Source organism: Nicotiana tomentosiformis, chromosome 3 (assembly GCF_000390325.3).
Source record: "Nicotiana tomentosiformis chromosome 3, ASM39032v3, whole genome shotgun sequence".
Taxonomy (NCBI): Eukaryota; Viridiplantae; Streptophyta; class Magnoliopsida; order Solanales; family Solanaceae; genus Nicotiana; species Nicotiana tomentosiformis.
The window spans coordinates 76397503-76415692 of record NC_090814.1 but is presented as its reverse complement, the minus strand read 5'-3'; the positions used below and the strand labels follow the sequence as shown (position 1 = coordinate 76415692).

The following is an 18190-nucleotide window of genomic DNA, read 5'->3' as shown; positions in this document are numbered from 1 at the left end:
AAATGTTACTCTCTCCCTCTCAAATTATTTTCCGTAATTTTTAAAAATAGTTGTCTCAAATTATTTTGTCATTTTGGAAGTTCAAGACAAACTTTATTATTTTTCTTATTTTACCTTTAGCAGTAATTACTCTTGCATACTACAAACACCTCAATTATAGGGTAATATTATGATTGTTCGAAGGTAAAATAGTCAAAAATACCTCAAAATTATTATTTTTCTAAGGGGCTTATACGTAAAAGAGAAACATAACAAATAAAAGCTTTATCCTTACTTTCATTCATTTTGGAGGAAAAGGATTTTGAAATTGAAGTATACAGTGAATAACCTCGATTGCTCAAAATTTGAAAGGCAATTAATAGTGACCAAGCTTTTTTTTATTTATAAAAAGTTATTTTTTTTTTCAAAGTTAAGGTGTTTGGAAAAAATTTTAGAAGGCGAAAAAAATACTTTTGAGTAGAAAGCAGAATTATTTTTTGAAAAGCAGAAAAAAATAATCTCTTTCCGAAATTACTTTTTTTGAGAAAGGTATACTTAGAAGCAGAGGCAGACCCACATTGAAGGAAGGGGGATCACCGGTCCCCGATAACTTCAAAAAATTTATTTGGGTATTTATGTATATACCTTGAAAATAGTACATATATATTCCGGGACCTCTTAAACACCAAAGCTCTTTCGGGGCACTGGTAGAAAGCGTTGCATTCATTCTAAATGCCCCGGATCAATTTTGCGCTACTACACAGTTGCTTTCTATATTTTTTTACGTTTTTCAGTTAGTTAAGTTGATATTGCCAGCCCAATGGCCCATATTTTTAGTTGGAGAAATGACATCAAGTAGCCACTTTTAATCATGCTATTTAAGTATATTTACCGTTTATAATGTATTTAAAGATTAGCCAATTTCGCTCAAACTTCAGGACACAACGTCCTAGAGTTTAAACCTCAAAGCTCAAACTTCAGAACATCGTGTCCTAAAGTTCAAAAATTATGTCCAGAAGTTCGAATCTTATGTCCTGAATTTTAAATTAGTTATTCAAAAATTCAGGACACTTAATCCTCAATTTCAAATTAGCAGCTCAAAAATTCAGGACGCTAAGTTATGAATTTCCAAATTCAGGATATTTAGTCCTGAAGTTTGGATGAATTGATTAATCTTTAAAAATATTACACATTGTGAATATATTTTAAATATTGGACTTAAAATGGCTATTGCTGCACTTAATGAGCCCAATGGTCCATAGCCCACATTCCTTGCTACTATACAGCTGCCCATGTTTTTTCTCTTTTTAATTACTTTTTTTGCTTTACTTCCCCCCGACTTCCCCACCCCCTTCTACTTCTAATTAAATCCCTAAATCAAAAGACCCCATATATCCTTTAAGAGAGTTGCACGTTAAACTTTAAGCTAGAGATATACGTAACTATGTTGAAACATAATGGTTTCCCGTCACCTTCAAATCCTGGGTCCGCCACTGCTTAGAAACACTTTTTACAAGTTTGATCAAACTCTAGTTGTTGCTCAAAAGTACTTTTCAAATTAATTAGTCAAACGCAAACTACTTCTCACCAAAAGTACTTTTTTAAAAGCACTTTGAAAAAAAATAAAAATAAGTTGATTTTAGAAGCTTGGCCAAACAAGTTATAAGACGTATCATAAGTATTAATTACAGTTCTAGCATAAGGATTAAAGCAAAATATTTAAGTAATTGAATGAACTAGATTCAAAAGGATGCTGTTGTGATTTTGATAATATGTTGTTCTATGTGGACGATATGATATCAGGTAGATGATAAACTAGAGACTGAGTCATTAAGAGTTTAGAAACTATGAGAACTTAATATTTGTTCTTTAACTTGGTGAAATATGACCCTGCTTCAGCAATATGCTGCTGTCGATCACTCATCCCCGTTAGATGTAGAGATAGAAGACTTGGCCTTTTATTTTATATCACTGCTCGAAATTCGGCAACAATCGACCAAGGTCGGTTGGTCGGTCAAAAAATCGACCAAAAAACCGATTAAAGTTGGTCGATTTTTCAAAATATATTTTTTTTTTTACGAAATCGACCAACTTTGGTCGGTTTTCTTTGGCGCAAAAATGCGGGAAACTATTTTTGAGTCCCGCGAAATTTATGTTTCAAGAAACCGATCAACTTTGGTCGGTTTTTCAATTAAAATAAATAAAAATTAATATTAAAAAAACCGAACAAAATTAGTCGGTTAATTCGGCAGGTCATTTAAAAAAATCGACCAACTTTGGTCGGTTATTTTCGTGCGAAAATACAATTAAAGAGTATAAATCAAATAAAAAACAGTCTTAAAATAAAATGTACCAATGGTCTAGTGGTAGAATAGTATCCTGCCACAATACAGACCCCGGTTCGATTCCCAGATGGTGAATCTTTTTATTACATAACTAAAATACCGACCAACTTTGGTCGGTTTTTTTTTTGCAATATTTTTTTTTTGAATTTAATTGACCGACCAAAGTTAGTCGGTAATTTTCGACCAACTTTGGTCGGTATTCCTTTCCGACCACAAAAATACCGTCCACACGTAAATGGTCGTATTTTGGTCAATTTTTGGCCATTACAGACCAACGTTGGTCGGTTTTTACCGGATCTCTAGTAGTGTATCCTTCAAATGATGAACGGAAAGATTGACAAGGACACTACAAAAAAAATTAAAAAAGAATCATAATTCGGTGGACTAAACTATGGTTATGTGCGGGATTTGGGAAATATCCGATCACATTAGATCTATTGTACGTCTTACCTTATATTTACAAAAATATTGTTTGCATAACTTGAACCCGTGATCTCTTGTGGACTATGAGCAGCAACGAATCTAAAATTTCTTGAATATGGGTGCACCACTTAAAAATGTAGAAAAAAAATTCTAAGTGAGAATCCATGTTCGTCTGAGTAAGTAACTCAATATTCAATCTAGTGCACTATTTGATCTTTTTAGAGTATGAGTGCCAACAAATAATATTAGACTAATTCTAGAAAATAATACATGAAATACCTTCTTTGACGAAGAGACTATGAGTTCATATGCCACATGATTTGGGCTATATTGGAAACCTTTTATATATGGCATTTTGAAATCAAACCGGGGGGGGGGGCTCAAATTTCTTCCACATTGATTTCAAGTGGTTTCCATTAAGGCATTATATATCAAGTTAATGATGCACTTGAAATTAATGTAGACATGGCATTAAGCATAAACTGTTTTCATGTGAATGGACATATAAAGATAGCTAGTTGGTGTTTGTTCCTTTCTGAATAATAATGCAAACTGTTACTCTTCCTTGGGAAGTAAACAGCAAAATGTGTCAATTACCTAATGCAATGCTGCAGACACAGAGAGGCCAACCCGTGAAAGTGTGCAAATTAAGGGCAGAAAAGTAAGAAACCAATTTCATCTACATCACCTTTTACTTCTTTTTCAACAATCAAACAAAAACCTTTTCAAGATTTCTCCTCTTTTCTCCCTCCTTTTATTTTTGGAGCTTCTACTAAAGAATCTCCTTATATGGTACACCACACATAAGAGAAAAGAAAAAGGTCCCCACTTTGGCACATATTCATTCTCTAGCTTCTCCATATTTATCTTATTCAGAACTGAATTATTAGATGACCATACTTATCAACATTGCAAACATTTCATGGCTAAGCCTTATAGTTCTATGTCATGTCTAATCATTACAACCTTCACCTTATTGCAATTGATATTTCCTAGCCAAGAAGTGAAAATAACACCACCTCCATTGCCAATTCTTCCATTACCAAATTACGCTCAACTAAAATGGCAGCAAAGAGAACTCATTATGTTCTTTCATTTTGGTGTCAACACGTTCACGGATAGGGAATGGGGCACCGGACATGAAAATCCTGCTATTTTTAACCCGACCCGCCTAGATGCTAACCAATGGGTTGACACGGCTGTCCAAGCAGGAGTGTCACTTGTTATACTCACAGCTAAGCACCACGACGGTTTCTGCTTATGGCCTTCTAAATACACTGATCATTCAGTCATAAGAAGTCCTTGGAAGAATGGCCAAGGTGATGTGGTTCAAGAGTTTGTCAATGCAGCCAAGGCTCGTGGCGTGGACGTCGGTTTGTACCTTTCGCCATGGGATCGACATGATAAGAGATATGGTAAAAATAAGGAGTACAATGAACACTACGTGGCTCAACTGCAAGAACTTCTGAATAAGTAAGCCTTTGATCTTTTACCGCTTACTTTGTCAAGTTAAGTTTCAATTCGACATGTTACATGGATATGGTACATGTCTGAGGCGATGTGACGATACTTACCGCAGTCGCTCCGGCCGCATTAGAGCAACTCCAACCTTGTCCCCAAAATGGGGATTCCCTCATTTTTTGGGGACAAAATGGGGAGTAAATAGTGTCCATTAAAATATTATTATTTTTATTATTTAATCTTTTAATTTAACTGTTTATATATACTTAATTATGTTTATATAATATATTTACCTAATTAATTTTTCATCTTAACTTTGACGTATAATTTTGAAAAATTAATTATCGTGCATCTATTTTTTTTTTTATGTAAAATTGGTAGTTAATTTTATTATGTGTCATGTAGTATTTTAAATGAATTTTATCGTTATGTAATATGTATTTAATTAATCTTGTATCGCAATTATTTCACTTTTATTTAAATTATTAGTTAATCTATAATAATTGCTTACAAATTATATTATTTAAAATTTTATGGAATTGTTTTAATGAAAATTACAAATTAATGAAAATAAAAGATGGAATTTGTTTAATGAAAATTTAAAAAATCAAATTGAAATGAAAGATAATAATATAATATAGAAGAGAGAGAACAATATAAAAATGAATATTCTCTTTTTGGGGAAAAATGGGGATGGTTGGAGTAAGTTGTCCCCAAAATAGGAAAATCCCCATTTTGGGGACCAAAATGGGAGTAAAGGTTGGAGATACCCTTAGTTAGCATTCAATGATACCCAAAATGGGAGTAAAGGTTGGAGATACCCTTAGTTAGCATTCAATGATAGTTTTATGATAAGGAAGTCCCTTTCAAAAAAAGAGTTAACCTATATATACATTGACATGCTATTAATAAAGAATTTTGCATACTATCAGTATATTTTAATATGTTATACCAGATAACACGTCTAATTTTTTAGGTTACTAGTTTCACTCTTTATATAGGGTTAATTACCTGCTGCTTAAAAAAAAGAATAATGGAGCTAATAATTTTCTTTTTAATTGTTCAAAGATATGGAGATGTTAAAGAGATTTGGTTTGATGGAGCAAAGGGTTCGAACGCACCAAACATGACTTACTACTTCGATGATTGGTTCGCAATGGTGAGGGAGTTGCAAAGCACAATCAACATATTTTCCGATGCCGGCCCGGGCATCCGATGGGTCGGAAATGAGGACGGATTCGCCGGAAGCACAAGTTGGTCCACCATTAATCGAACATTACTGTCTATTGGCAATAGCAACGCCGAGTACGTAAACTATTTTTTCCTAACCTAAATACAATTATTTTCCTTAATATAGTTTGTGCTAGCTGTATCATTAATATTGAAAACTGATTTTTGGTTAGAGGAAAAGACGTCACTGGAAAACAATATACGTCAATTACCCTTTGTATGAAGAAAACAAGAAGATACATGTCAATTATTCGATTGTGGCTGTTACGTCCAGTCATTTGGTGGGACATTTTCATAGAGTACAAATGGAAAATTATTAGTCATTAAAAAAGCTGAGGAAATATAGTACTAATGGGAAAGATTCCTTTTACAAAAATTGAGTGATATCAAAGATTATAATTTATAAAATATAGTGCTAAATGCTTTCTTTGCTAAACAAAATGCAGTTATCTCAACAGTGGAGATCCAAAAGGGACAGATTGGCTACCACCAGAATGCGATGTATCCATTCGAAAAGGATGGTTTTGGCATAAATCACAAGCACCAAAGAACCTTAGCGATTTGCTCGAAATCTATTACAAGTCCGTTGGAAGAAATTGCGTATTGCTACTTAATGTGCCTCCTAATACACAAGGATTAATATCTGACAGTGACGTGCAAAGGCTCAAAGAATTTAGAAGTGCAATTGACACAATATTCTCCACCAATTTGGCCAACAAGTGTTCGATTAAAGCAAGTAGTCAGAGAGGTGGTAAAAATGGAGGTTTTGGACCCGAAAACGTGCTAGACAATGACCATTTGTGGACATATTGGGCTCCAAGAGATGAAGATAAAGATGACCATTGGATTGAGTTCAAAGCGAAGGACAAACCATTGAGATTTAATGTGTTAAGAATTCAAGAAGCAATAGGGCTAGGCCAAAGGATCAAAGGGCATGAAATTTATGTAGATGGGATTAAAATTGCAAATGGAACCACAATAGGATACAAGAAGCTTCACAGGCTAGAAAAGGGAATGGTGAATGCTTATAGTGTGAGGATCAAGATAATTGAATCAAGGGCAATCCCTTTGATTTCATCAGTTGGTCTTCATTTTGATCCCTTTTGGAATTCAAATGGGCAAGTTAAGTAGCCACATGATATAATGGTCCACTTTAATTTAGCACTTTCTGCTGATCCCATGTGGGCTTATATCTTGTGCCTAATTCTTGTCTCAGTGTAGACTTATAAAGTAGAAACAAGGAAGTGATAAATGCACAATAAAGTGTTGAAGTTGCTAATTCTAGTACCCTTTCATATGCAGCTTGGCCTGGTATGGTACGGCGGACTAACCAAAACGCCGTGTCTTTTCATTATACTCCCTCTATCCCTTTTTATGTTTAATTATTAATATTCAGGGAGTCGAAAAACAATTTATAATAATATTTTCATACTCTTTTTAATAATTTTAAATTATTCATTAATTATTCTAACTGATAGTATTTTCACGTAATTTTTAAATGTGTATATTTTATTTTGAAAAATTTATACTTTTTTTATATCACAAATTAGATGCTCATAAAACGGGATTGAGGGGGTATCTTTTAGTTTATATTTGAACTGGAGAAATAAAACTATATCTTTTAGTTTATATTGGAACTGGAGAAAAAAAAACTATTTGAGGAGAAGTATGTGATTGCAGGCACAAGTCACAACTCCCATTTGAAGATGGAGCTTATTAGTGTCTCAAATTAGATTATGCACAAAACGTTCATTAAGCATATAAGAAAATAAACCTTTGAGGCCAGTAGCGTAAACACAAACTGTGTCGAGTTTGTTTCATATCAGTTGTGGGATGGGAACTTGGTTTTTTTATATAGTTTTTGATAATTTCATCTTATGAACTACTTTTTAGATCAGTTGAATCAAACTCAAAATTTATTTTTATGTTAAGCAATACGTTACCCTATATGTTAAGGGTAAGCTAAAAAAGAATTAAAGGAAAGGCTAAAAAAACATGAATTCTTTGGAGCTGTCCTCATTTTATTTTGTCTGCGGTGTACGGTGTAAATTCTAAACAGACATTCTCTAAAAAAAACATGAATTCTTGGGAAGTCACACCGGCTGTTCCTTTACATTATAGCGATCAATCATGTACTAGGAAGAAGACAACTTGATAATTATCTCCAACACATTTTCCCATTCAAAAAGTGAAAAGGAAACCAATTGATGACAAGTTCATGACAGGGACGCGCGCAGTTTCTCGTGTCAATATCCTTTTTCTTTCTTTTAAATCTTCAAAACATAGAAATAGCACAAATATTTATTATGAAAACATGATTTCTATCTAACAAATGAATGCAACAACATATATCTTGAACATAAACTTTTATTGTGATTAAGTAATATTCCTATCGTTATATTTTATGTAACAAAGTTTGAATTAAACAGAGTTTTAGAAAGAATATAAGACTTTGAAATTAAATTTATGGTCTAAATAAGCCATAAATATTTGTGTGGCTACAAAAGCTACTCATTAAGGATAAAATAGTAAGTTTAAAAAGTTATCACTTTTTTGAAATGGACTAAAGGAATATTGCCTCATAAATTAAAATAGAGGGAGTATGTATTTTCAATTTTATTTGTGAAACTCAAGATAAAATTATTTGGTTTGATGCAAAGTAAAGAGTATAGATAAATATATAATAGTTCGCATAAACACTGTGCAAAGTGGTTCATTAAGAAACGAACGAAGTCGTGCGACAGTTCGCACTTCGCAGTCGTGATAAATATATAGTCCGCATATTTCTAAGATTGTTCTTAGAAATATACAGTTCCAATGGTTTAAAAGAAGAAAAAAAGGCACGTGTACTAGATTCCAGTGCTCATATTTTTTGTTCTTTTTAACCAAGTGAGAACTTCAACGTCGGCGTTAACATCTAATTATCCAATTATTGTAGTTCGTTTATGAACTCAAATTATTACGTACCGTTGTGTTCAAACCTTTATTTCTTAACTACAAATCTAAAGCATGTTAAAGTTACAATCTCCCACTGGGATTTTGAAGAATAATTGTGCTTTATTACCATTTATCAACTAGGAAAAAAGGCTCAAATCCAATAATTGTGGTTAAGTTCGAAAATTGGGCACCCAATGTGAAGGATCTCTAGTACTGTTAATTCTTTGGGATGCAACTGTAGCAACAAGTAAATAAATAAGCCCTTCAGTTTGAGTTGCATCTAGCAGTGTCTCAGTTTGGTTCAATTGTCTATCTCAATATTATTACTGATAAGAAATGGACCTTGGCTTATGATATGAGGGCCCAACATTCGATAAGAAAATAGATCTTGGGTCTAACTCAATTGGATGCCAGATACTTCCACATCCCATCCCACCACCGAGAGGTGGCGAGAAAAGTAGGGACTGTTGGTTGATGATTAAACAATTTTATTAAGCAACAGGCGTTTCCAAACAGGTTAGCCATTCATTACATGAGTTAGATCCGTAGATTACCTTTTTCCATTAAAATCTTTGGATAAGTTTATCACAAAATTTTACCACTCATCAATCATAATCTTTTAAGGCTGTAAACCTTAGCGATTAGATTGATTCTTTATCAAGGCTGGACAGGAAAAACTAATTCGGTTTAATGATGCCAAGCTCCTAGAAGTTTTTATTATAGTCGTTAACTAATGATTATCAGATTGTAAGGTTCTGTGTTACCTGAAAGGCTGTGAACTTAAAGGCACTTTCTCGCCGAAAGCAACCATTTTCATCAAACCATCTCTCTGGCCGGAAATCCTCTGCATCATCACCCCATATAAATTTCATCCTGCCCATAGCCCAAGGTTGATTTCTTGACTTCCTCTGCAATTTTTTCTTGTAGGAAAGGGTACTTGCACATCATATAGAAAAAGCAAGAAAGTGTGCTAGCTGGAGTGTCTTTGCCAGCAATTATAAAACTAAGGATTATGTCCTTAAGATACTTTGGATCCCTTTCGTTCATTTCCAGAAACCTAGATAGAATATCTGATTTGCTCATCTGCCATTCAAGAAAATTCAAATACCATCTGGTGCTTTTGATGTAGGGAAAAAAGTTAAGACAGTTATTTGCCTGAACTTACCACCCTGTCATCTTGCGATTTGTTCATCTGTTCAGTCTTGCTGCTGATAATTTTGTAAACAAATTCAGCAACCACTTTAATACACTTCTTCAAATTGGCTTCTGACCCAACGTTTAGAAATCTTTTCACTTTCCAAAACGTGTCAACGTAGCGATAACAAGTTAATGCACTAGCTTCATCGAAAGAAATGGAAAATAGGGTGCCTTCTTCGCTTGTAGTGTCAAGATCCACACCAAGTAAAATCTTTAATACTGTCTCCAGTGTTGATTTCGTAAATAAGTCCTGCCGAAAAATGAGAGTTAGTTTATTAAGTTGTTCATTTTACCATAGAGCAAACTGAAGTTCCATACTTGAATTTCTGTTGCTTGATTTGCAGTCACAGCTTCAGATACTTTTTGAGCAAGTTTTACTGCACTAGTTCTGAAAACTGCACTACTAAAGATGCCGTATTGGAGCCAACCCTGCAAAGTTCTAGTCTGGGAAACTGGGAAATTCTTTTCTAATCTCGTTCATTTTTTTTTGTTTTGTTGGAAAATAAGAATTTGGGAGATGTTATGTACGAATATCACATTATTACTGCTACGAATAGTTTTGAGATTTATGTACACATAAACCAAATGGTGCAAGTACTGGAGAATTTTGTGTTTTCTTAATATCAAGTGTTGCAAGCACACTTTAACAGTGATTTTATTTTCATGGTCTTTGATCTCAATAGGGCAATTCTGCATCACATGGAAATTTAAAGGTTACTAGTTTTCTACGTTTCAACGGAAACTTCACTAGATATTTGCAGTGAGTTCTAGTGATTTGTTATTACAATGAATCTTGAAAAACTTCTTGTTTTTTGTGAAATTAACAGGATAATACTTTCCTTTGTTTGCTGAATTAAAAGATGGGATTTGGTCCATAAGCAGACTGAGAGACATGTAATAGATGCAATTGATTAGCTAGTTTCAAAGATTCTTGGACCATCAATTACCAATTAACTACGCCTCAAGTTTTCTAAGACTACCCCTTAAAAATCTCCCTTTTCTTGATGGATAAAATTAAAGTGTGAAAATGGTTCCAACATTTAGAAGTTGGAACTGTATTTTTCAATCCAAACTCAAGATTGTTTTTCTGTTTTATATACTAGTTTTTTACAAGGTGTAGGTTAATTCTCACAATGATAACCAACAACAATCACATTTCAAGACAAAGAATACCTTCTTTTTTTCTTCATTTTGGGGCATGAAAGACTTAGAAGCCAAAGCAGGCTGTAAGATCCCTAGCCAGTTTGCTCTGGCACCAAAAAAGTCTTCTGATCTGGTGATACTGGCTGGTGTTGACTGTAAAACCAGACAAGCAATATCAATGCAAAGGTCATCAAGCCTCAAAGGATGGACCATAAGTGTGGGATAGCCAAAGTGCGATTGTTAATGTCTTCAGATGGAATGCTATGCTCTGAGGACATATTGTTGAAAACCCAGTAAGTATTTTCACATGTTAATTAAATTATCTCCTCATCATTCGAGAGAAGGGCTCATATTAACTCTGTTAGTTAGCTTCCATGGCTACGGAAGCTCTTAGTGGAAAGCATGGCCGGCTCGACAAGATTGGGGGCCTAATGCCAAACTTCAGTCCTAATTTAAAAAAAAAGAAGAGATCGTCATATATATTTTAATTTAAAACTGTTTTTCTAACTTTTTTAGATGCAAAATCATTAATTATTATCTTATAATCGATTTGTTCTAATAATTCATTTTCAATCCATAATATAGCTAATCCATTCAATCTCTCTGGAGACATTGTTGATCTTAGATAAGATTTTATTAATTTTAGTTTTGAAAAACTTCTTTCGGCTAAGGCAACAATTATTCTAATTGGCCCATTTTCTACTAATAGATCTCTCAACTTTGTATCTACCATATTCCATTGACTTGGATCGTATATATTTTTAGAGATGCAGTTATTCAAATCGTTTAAGAATTCTTGATTTTCTCGAACTATGTCAGATTTCGTAGTAATTTATTCTAGATTTTCTTCTTGGATGTTATTATCATCTAACTCAACTCTAAGAGTGACTGGTTCATTTAAAGAACATCCTCACATGTTTTCTGATTCAAGATTTTAATTATTTTTTAAAAATCTATCAAGGGATGCTCCCTTTTGGGATTTAATTAATTCTTCACATATTTTTTTTCTCTTTTTGCATAACCGAATTCATATTTTTTAGTTGACATATTTAAATTGAATAAAATCTAATAATAACTAAAACAAGAATATATACTTTGAAAGTAAGAATATCAATAATGACAAATTTTCAATGAAAACATATAATATAAAGTTAGAATAATAAAACATGGCTCAAGAATTTGATAAGTTGATATAACGGTATCGAAATAGTATTGCACTACTTCAAAATAACGATTGCTTTTGTCTTGTTGCAATGCTTGAAATTTTGAAAAAGGCACCTAAAAGCAAACTTTGATCTTTTGTGAGCACACAACGGTAAGTTTTCTGGAATGGAATATAGGAATAGCTAATAAGAAGAGAGTAAGAATAAGTGAAAGAGACAATGAAAAAGATAAAAATATAGGAATAGTCATGTGGCCCATGTTAGGTGGTAGGATATAATTAGGCAAGAAATTAGACACCAACGGTCCCCACATAAAAGGTAAAAAGTTACTTTCTTCCAAATATTTAGCTTCCAATAGTATATGCACGAATTATTTTTATAATATACTCCTTCCGTTTTAATTTATTTGAATATATTTTCTTTTTAGTACGTGCCAAAAAGAATGACATATTTCCTTATTTGAAAAAAATTTACCTTTATGCAATGATTTATGACCACACAAATTATATGTGCCTCATTTTACACTACAAGTTCAAAATTCTTCTATCTTTTCTTAAACTTTGTGCCTGGTCAAATGGGTTCACATAAATTGAAACAGAGGGAGTATAACATATAACTTTAGGGAAAAAAGTGGGGGGCCCAAAAAGTTGGGTTCCCAAGCCATTGCTTTAGTTGCCTTATGGTTGAGCCGGCCCTGGCTGAAAGCTCGACTTGGAGAAGAAGCTAAGAAAGAATTTAGAGAAACAGAATTACTATTTTATTGAAGTTGAAGAAAATGAATTGTCTCTACATTATAGTATCTACAGTGTATTTATACTACAAATTAGTTATTAACCTCCTAACAACCTTTCTAACTGTTTAACTAATCAGATTAGCTAACTCTACTCTTAACCACTTAAACTAAATATAGTTTAATAGTTCTACTTCTTTTAACTCTCCCCCTCAAGCTGAAGGCTTGAAGAGGTTCTTCACTCCAAGCTTGTCTAGTAAATAGTCATGCTGAGTCTTTCCCAAGTTCTTTGTGAGTAAGTCTGCTAGATATTCCTTGGTGGACACATGCTGGGTTTTCATTATGCTTTGCAGTATTCTTTCTCGAACAAAATGACAGTCTATATCAATGTGTTTGATTCTTTCATGGAAGATGGGATTGGCGGCAATTTGAATTGCAGTTTTGCTATCACACATAAGCTACACAAGTGAGTTTAGCTGAATTCCAAGTTCCTTGAACAACCCAATTAGCCAAACTATCTCAGCAGTGCATGATGCCATACTTCTGAACTCAGCTTCGGCAGAACTTCTGGACACAATCGCCTGTTTCTTTGATTTCCATAAGATCAATGCATCACCAAACTTTACTAAATAACCTATGACTGGCCTCATAATTTGTAAGCAGGAACCCCAGTCAGAGTCACAGTATGTAGACAACTGATTAGTATTATGTACTGGCATAAAGAGTCCTAGCCCAGGAGCTCTTTTTATGTACCTTACAACTCTTAAGGCTGCTTCCATGTGAGACACCTTAGGATTGCGCATGTATTGACTTAAGACTTGAACCACAAAGGCTAGGTCTGGTCTGGTCATATTCAAGTAAAGTAGCCTCCCTACAAGCCTTTGATAGATGCTTGGATCCTTAAGTGTTGCATTTGTTGCTTCTGAACTTTCTACACCTGTTACAGCCTTCTGGTTATAGCCTTTGGCTACCAGTCTGGCCTTGTACCTCTCAACTTCCCCTGAAGCCTTAAACTTTATCTTGAAAATCCATTTGTACCCAATAGGTATTTTTCTTGCAAGAAGATCCGCAATACTCCATGTGTGGTTGTCTTCTAGAGAAGCTATTTCAAGTTTCATAGCTTCAATCCACTTGGGATTTGTAGCTGCTTCTCTTAAGGATTTTGGTTTTGTGAGGTAAGAGTAGGATGAGAGAACATGTATGTGAGCTGGTTTGAGAGTGTCATAAGACACACATGAGGAAATAGGGTATTTACAGGTATGAGAGGTGACTGGTTTGGTCACATAATCTTGTAGCCACAAGGGTGGTTTGCTAGGTCTTGATGACCTTCTAAGGTTCATAGAAGGAGAGCAACCTAAAGAAGAAGTTCCTCTGAATGTTGTTGTGCATATGAAGGAGAAGCTGTGAATGTGTCCATAGTTGGACTCTGAGATGGATCAGGAGACAAAGGAGTACCATGAGGCTCAGGCATATGCTGCATTTCTGTGGTAGAAGGAAGAAGATCTAGAACAGGAAACATGGGAGTGCCAGTGATTTGTAGATGTTTAAAAGGAAAAATATTTTCTTGAAATATCACATTTCTACTCACAATAAAGGATTTTGAGTGAAAGTCATAGATCTTGTAGCCCTTCTGATTTGAAGAATAGCCCAGAAAAGCTCTAGGTACTGCTCTTGAAGCAAACTTGTCCAATTCCTTGGATGAGGTTACAAAGCACAAGCAACCAAATACTTTGAGATGTGAGAGGGATGGATCATGCAAATAAAGTATCTCAAAAGGTGATTTTCCACCAATGACTCTTGAGGGAAGTCTGTTGATCAAATAAATAGCAGTAGACACATATTCTCCCCAGAATTTTAAAGGGATAGCAGCCTAAAATCTCAGAGCTCTGGCCATCTCTAAAATTGTCCTATGTCCCTCTCAGCAACTCCATTTTGCTGAGGACTGTAGGTGTAGGTACATTGATGAATAATGCCTATGGATGACAAGAGATTGTGTACTTCATGATTAAAGAATTCACTTCTATTATCAGTTCTAAGAGTCTTAACTGATATAGATAACATATTCTTCACCTTTGTTAGGAAATCTTTTAGAAAAACCACTGTATATGACTTAGAGACAAGCAAAAATATCCATGTAAACCTAGAGTAATCATCCATTATAGTAACAAAGAATCTTTTACTATCATATGTTGGTACCTTATAGGTCCCCCATACATCACAATGTAGCAGTTCAAAAGCAACATTAGAAGTAGTAGTGCTCAGTTTGTAAGGTAACTTTGTTTGCTTGGCTAAAGGTCATACAATGCAGTGAGTGTGATTGGTGTTTTCAGGTTACTCAGTGATGTGTACTTCTTGATTATATCTAGAGGTGCATGACCTAGCCTTCTATGCCAGATTATACTAGAATTAGAACATTCATTAACCATACAAGCAAACTTATTCCCAGATTTAGTAGTTTTATTTACAAACTTCACCTCAGATACTTGTTGAGGAGTTTTATTCCTTAGTTGAGTTGGATCATATTGTAGTATACCACTTAGTAATGACTTGCCTTGTAGTAGGTACAGTCCCCGATCCTTCTTACCAATCACCTTCACCTTACCACTGTAAAGATCTTGGAAGATACAGAAGTTAGGAAAAAATACCACAAGACACTACAACTCCTTGGTCCGTTTAGACACAGACAATATGTTGTATTTAAACTCTTGTATGTATAGCACATTACTGATATCCTGATAGTTAAACACACTTGCTTTTCCTATATGTGAAAAGATGCAACATTTCATGTAGGCAAGTGAACCTTACTTCCCTTTTGAGATGGAACTGACTGATAGGAATTTAACATCTCTAGTGTGGATGTCATAAGATATGAAGCTCCAGAATCTATTATCCAGTTGTTATTAGCATGATTAGATAATAGAGTTATCAGCCTACCTGTTATTGCAGCTCTGGCAGAAGGAACTTCATCTGCCCCCTTGTTAAGCAGCTGAACTATTTGTTAATATTGCTCATGAGTAAAGAAAGGAGTTGGAGTCGGAGTTGGTTCTTGTTGCTGAGGCATGTGATGAAATCCAATTTGTGAAGGCATCTGCATTTGCTGAGGCATATGCTGAAATCCAGTTGATGAAGGCACTTGCATTTGTTGCAGCCCACATGTTATTCCTTCTGCTCTGCCTTGTAAACCTCCAAACTGCATCTGAGTGTTTTGCATAGCAGGGTTGTAGTTAGGAGTAGTGTTGACATGATTGGCATATGCACCAGAGTTGCCCAATTTCTTCTTTCTCTTAAAGTTAGACTTCAAGTCTTGAGGGTATTATATTAGCTTGAAACAATTTTCCTTAGTGTGTCTTTTGTAGTTACAAAACTCACAAACCACCGTCTTTTTCTAAGCTATAAATTGTCCATTACCAGTAGTTGGATTTTTGTTGCTATACAGAGCAGTGTTGTCAGCAACTTTTGCTACTTGCATTATTTGAGAGAAATTGGCCAGATTCCTTTGGCTTTCCACATCCATAAGTAGAGAGTAGGCCTTGTTAATACTAGGCATTGGTGACATCATCATGATTTGACTTCGAGCTTAAGAATAAGTATCATTCAATCCCATAAAAACTGGAGTAATCTGTGATACTCAAAATGTTCAACATACTTCTTTGATTCTGGGCAGGGACGACCACGACAGGGCATGAGGGCATCAAACTCATCCCATAGGTCCCTTAGTTTAGAGAAGTAATCAGCCACATTCATTGTTCCCTATGTTAGAGTATGAATCTCTCTATGAAGGTATAAAACCCTAGACCCATTTATCTTATCGAACCCTTTTTTAGGTCTTTCCACACCTTATGAGCATTAGAAGTATACACGATACTACTCAATAGCCTTGGGTGCACAACATTCATAATCCAAGAGAGCACTACAACATTTTCCTTATCCCATTGCTCGTGGAATTCAGGTTCAAACTTAGATTTTAGGTATCGGCCATCTACAAAACCTAGTTTGCTTTTACCTAATAGACCTATTCTCATAGATCGACTCCACAAAGCATAGTTATCTAAGCCAGTTAGCTGAAGAGAAATGAGTGAGCTACCTGGTGTATCGGTTGGTTGAAGGAAGAGAGGATAATTATGATCAATTGTGGGGAAGACAGTAGGTGCTACTAGTGCATTCACATGTCTCGATGTACTCTCGTTTGTTTCATCTCCAATCACCATTGATGAAGCTTTACAGTTGACTAAATCACAAAACCTAGCTCAGAGGTGTTGCTACTTTCAGACAATTTAGTATAGCTTGACTGAATCAAAGTAACACACATACACACAATTGAGCAAGGAATTAGATTGAGATCGTCATCACGAGCTCTAATACTATGTTAGCTTCCATGGCTATGGAAGCTCTTAGCTGAAAGCTCGACTTGGAGAAGAAGCTAAGAGAGAATTCAGAGAAACATAATTACTGTTTTATTAAAGTTCAAGAAAATGAATTGTCTCTATATTTTAGTATCTACAGTGTATTTATACTACAAATTAGTTACTAACCTCCTAACAACCTTTCTAATTGTTTAACTAATAAGATTAGCTAACTCTACTCTTAACCACCCAAACTAAGTGTAGTTTAATAGTTCCACTTCTCTTAACAAACTCTCATTCCCATCTCATCACTCAAACTAGTTAATGCAGACTTTATTTCTGTCATCAAAACTTGAGGTGGGGAAGACAGTAAGTGCTACTGGTGCATTCACATGTCTCGATGTACTCACATTTGTTTCGTCTCCAATCGCCATTGATGAAGCTTTCTAGTTGACTAAATCGCAAACCCTAGCTCAGAGGTATTGTTACTTTCAGACAATTCAGTATAGCTTTACTAAATCACAGTAACACACATACACACAATTGAGCAAGGAATTAGATTTAGATCGTCATCGCGAGCTCTAATACTATGTTAGCTTTCATGGCTATGGAAGCTCTTAGCTGAAAGCTCGACTTGGAGAAGAAGCTAAGAGAGAATTCAGAGAAACAGAATTACTGTTTTATTGAAGTTGAAGAAAATTAATTGTCTCTAGATTTTAGTATCTACAGTGTATTTATACTACAAATTCGTTACTAACCTCTTAACAACCTTTCTAGTTGTTTAACTAATAAGATTAGCTAACTCTACTCTTAACCACCCAAACTAAGTGTAGTTTAATAGTTCCACTTCTCTTAACAAGCTCTCCTTCCCATCTCATCACTCAAACTAGTTAATACAAACTTTATTTCGGTCATCAAAACTTGAGATAGTCCTCTTACAGAAAATTTTTGGACAACTCCATCAACTTCAATCGTGATGCATCCAAGAACTGTCTTCTCAATCCTTTTCTCCTTCATAAGGGTCTAATCTCCTTAACATGGTCAAATCTACCAGCTTTGACATATACATTGCAAATATTAATATAAAAAACATGGTTCATAGGCTCCAAAGCAATCAAATACCGAGCAACCTTTTCTCCTAACTGAAAACTTTGGTGCATTTGGCAGCCACCAAGTAGTGCACCCCAAATGACAACATCTGGCTCCATTGGCATACTTCTGATTAGCCCTTCTGCCTTA

General features: G+C 34.7%; 2 protein-coding genes and 2 long non-coding RNA genes across 4 annotated transcripts in view; 3 read left to right on the top strand and 1 right to left on the bottom strand.

The window, feature by feature from the left end:
• The first annotated feature begins 3553 nt into the window (after positions 1-3553).
• Positions 3554-6717, top strand: LOC104106800 (alpha-L-fucosidase 1-like). The gene is made up of 3 exons (XM_009615432.4): positions 3554-4220; positions 5277-5513; positions 5885-6717. Exons 1-3 carry the CDS (start codon positions 3670-3672, stop codon positions 6567-6569), a joined length of 1473 nt encoding a protein of 490 aa, XP_009613727.1. The 5' UTR covers positions 3554-3669; the 3' UTR covers positions 6570-6717.
• Positions 6718-8475: 1758 nt separating this feature from the next.
• Positions 8476-10928, bottom strand: LOC104106801 (cytochrome P450 704C1-like). The gene is made up of 3 exons (XM_009615433.4): positions 10746-10928; positions 9541-9822; positions 8476-9458 (listed from the first exon to the last, which is right to left on the bottom strand). The coding sequence occupies exons 1-3, from the start codon at positions 10926-10928 to the stop codon at positions 9228-9230; spliced, it is 696 nt and encodes a 231-aa protein (XP_009613728.1). The 3' UTR covers positions 8476-9227.
• Positions 8763-10225, top strand: LOC104106802 (uncharacterized). The gene is made up of 2 exons (XR_688641.4): positions 8763-8891; positions 9917-10225. It is a non-coding gene; the product is annotated as an uncharacterized lncRNA (long non-coding RNA).
• Positions 10869-18190, top strand: part of LOC138907071 (uncharacterized) — a 30104-nt gene continuing 22782 nt past the window's right edge. Inside the window, exon 1 of the long non-coding RNA XR_011414787.1 lies at positions 10869-11008. This is a non-coding gene — a long non-coding RNA (uncharacterized lncRNA). The remainder of the gene's footprint in view (positions 11009-18190) is intronic.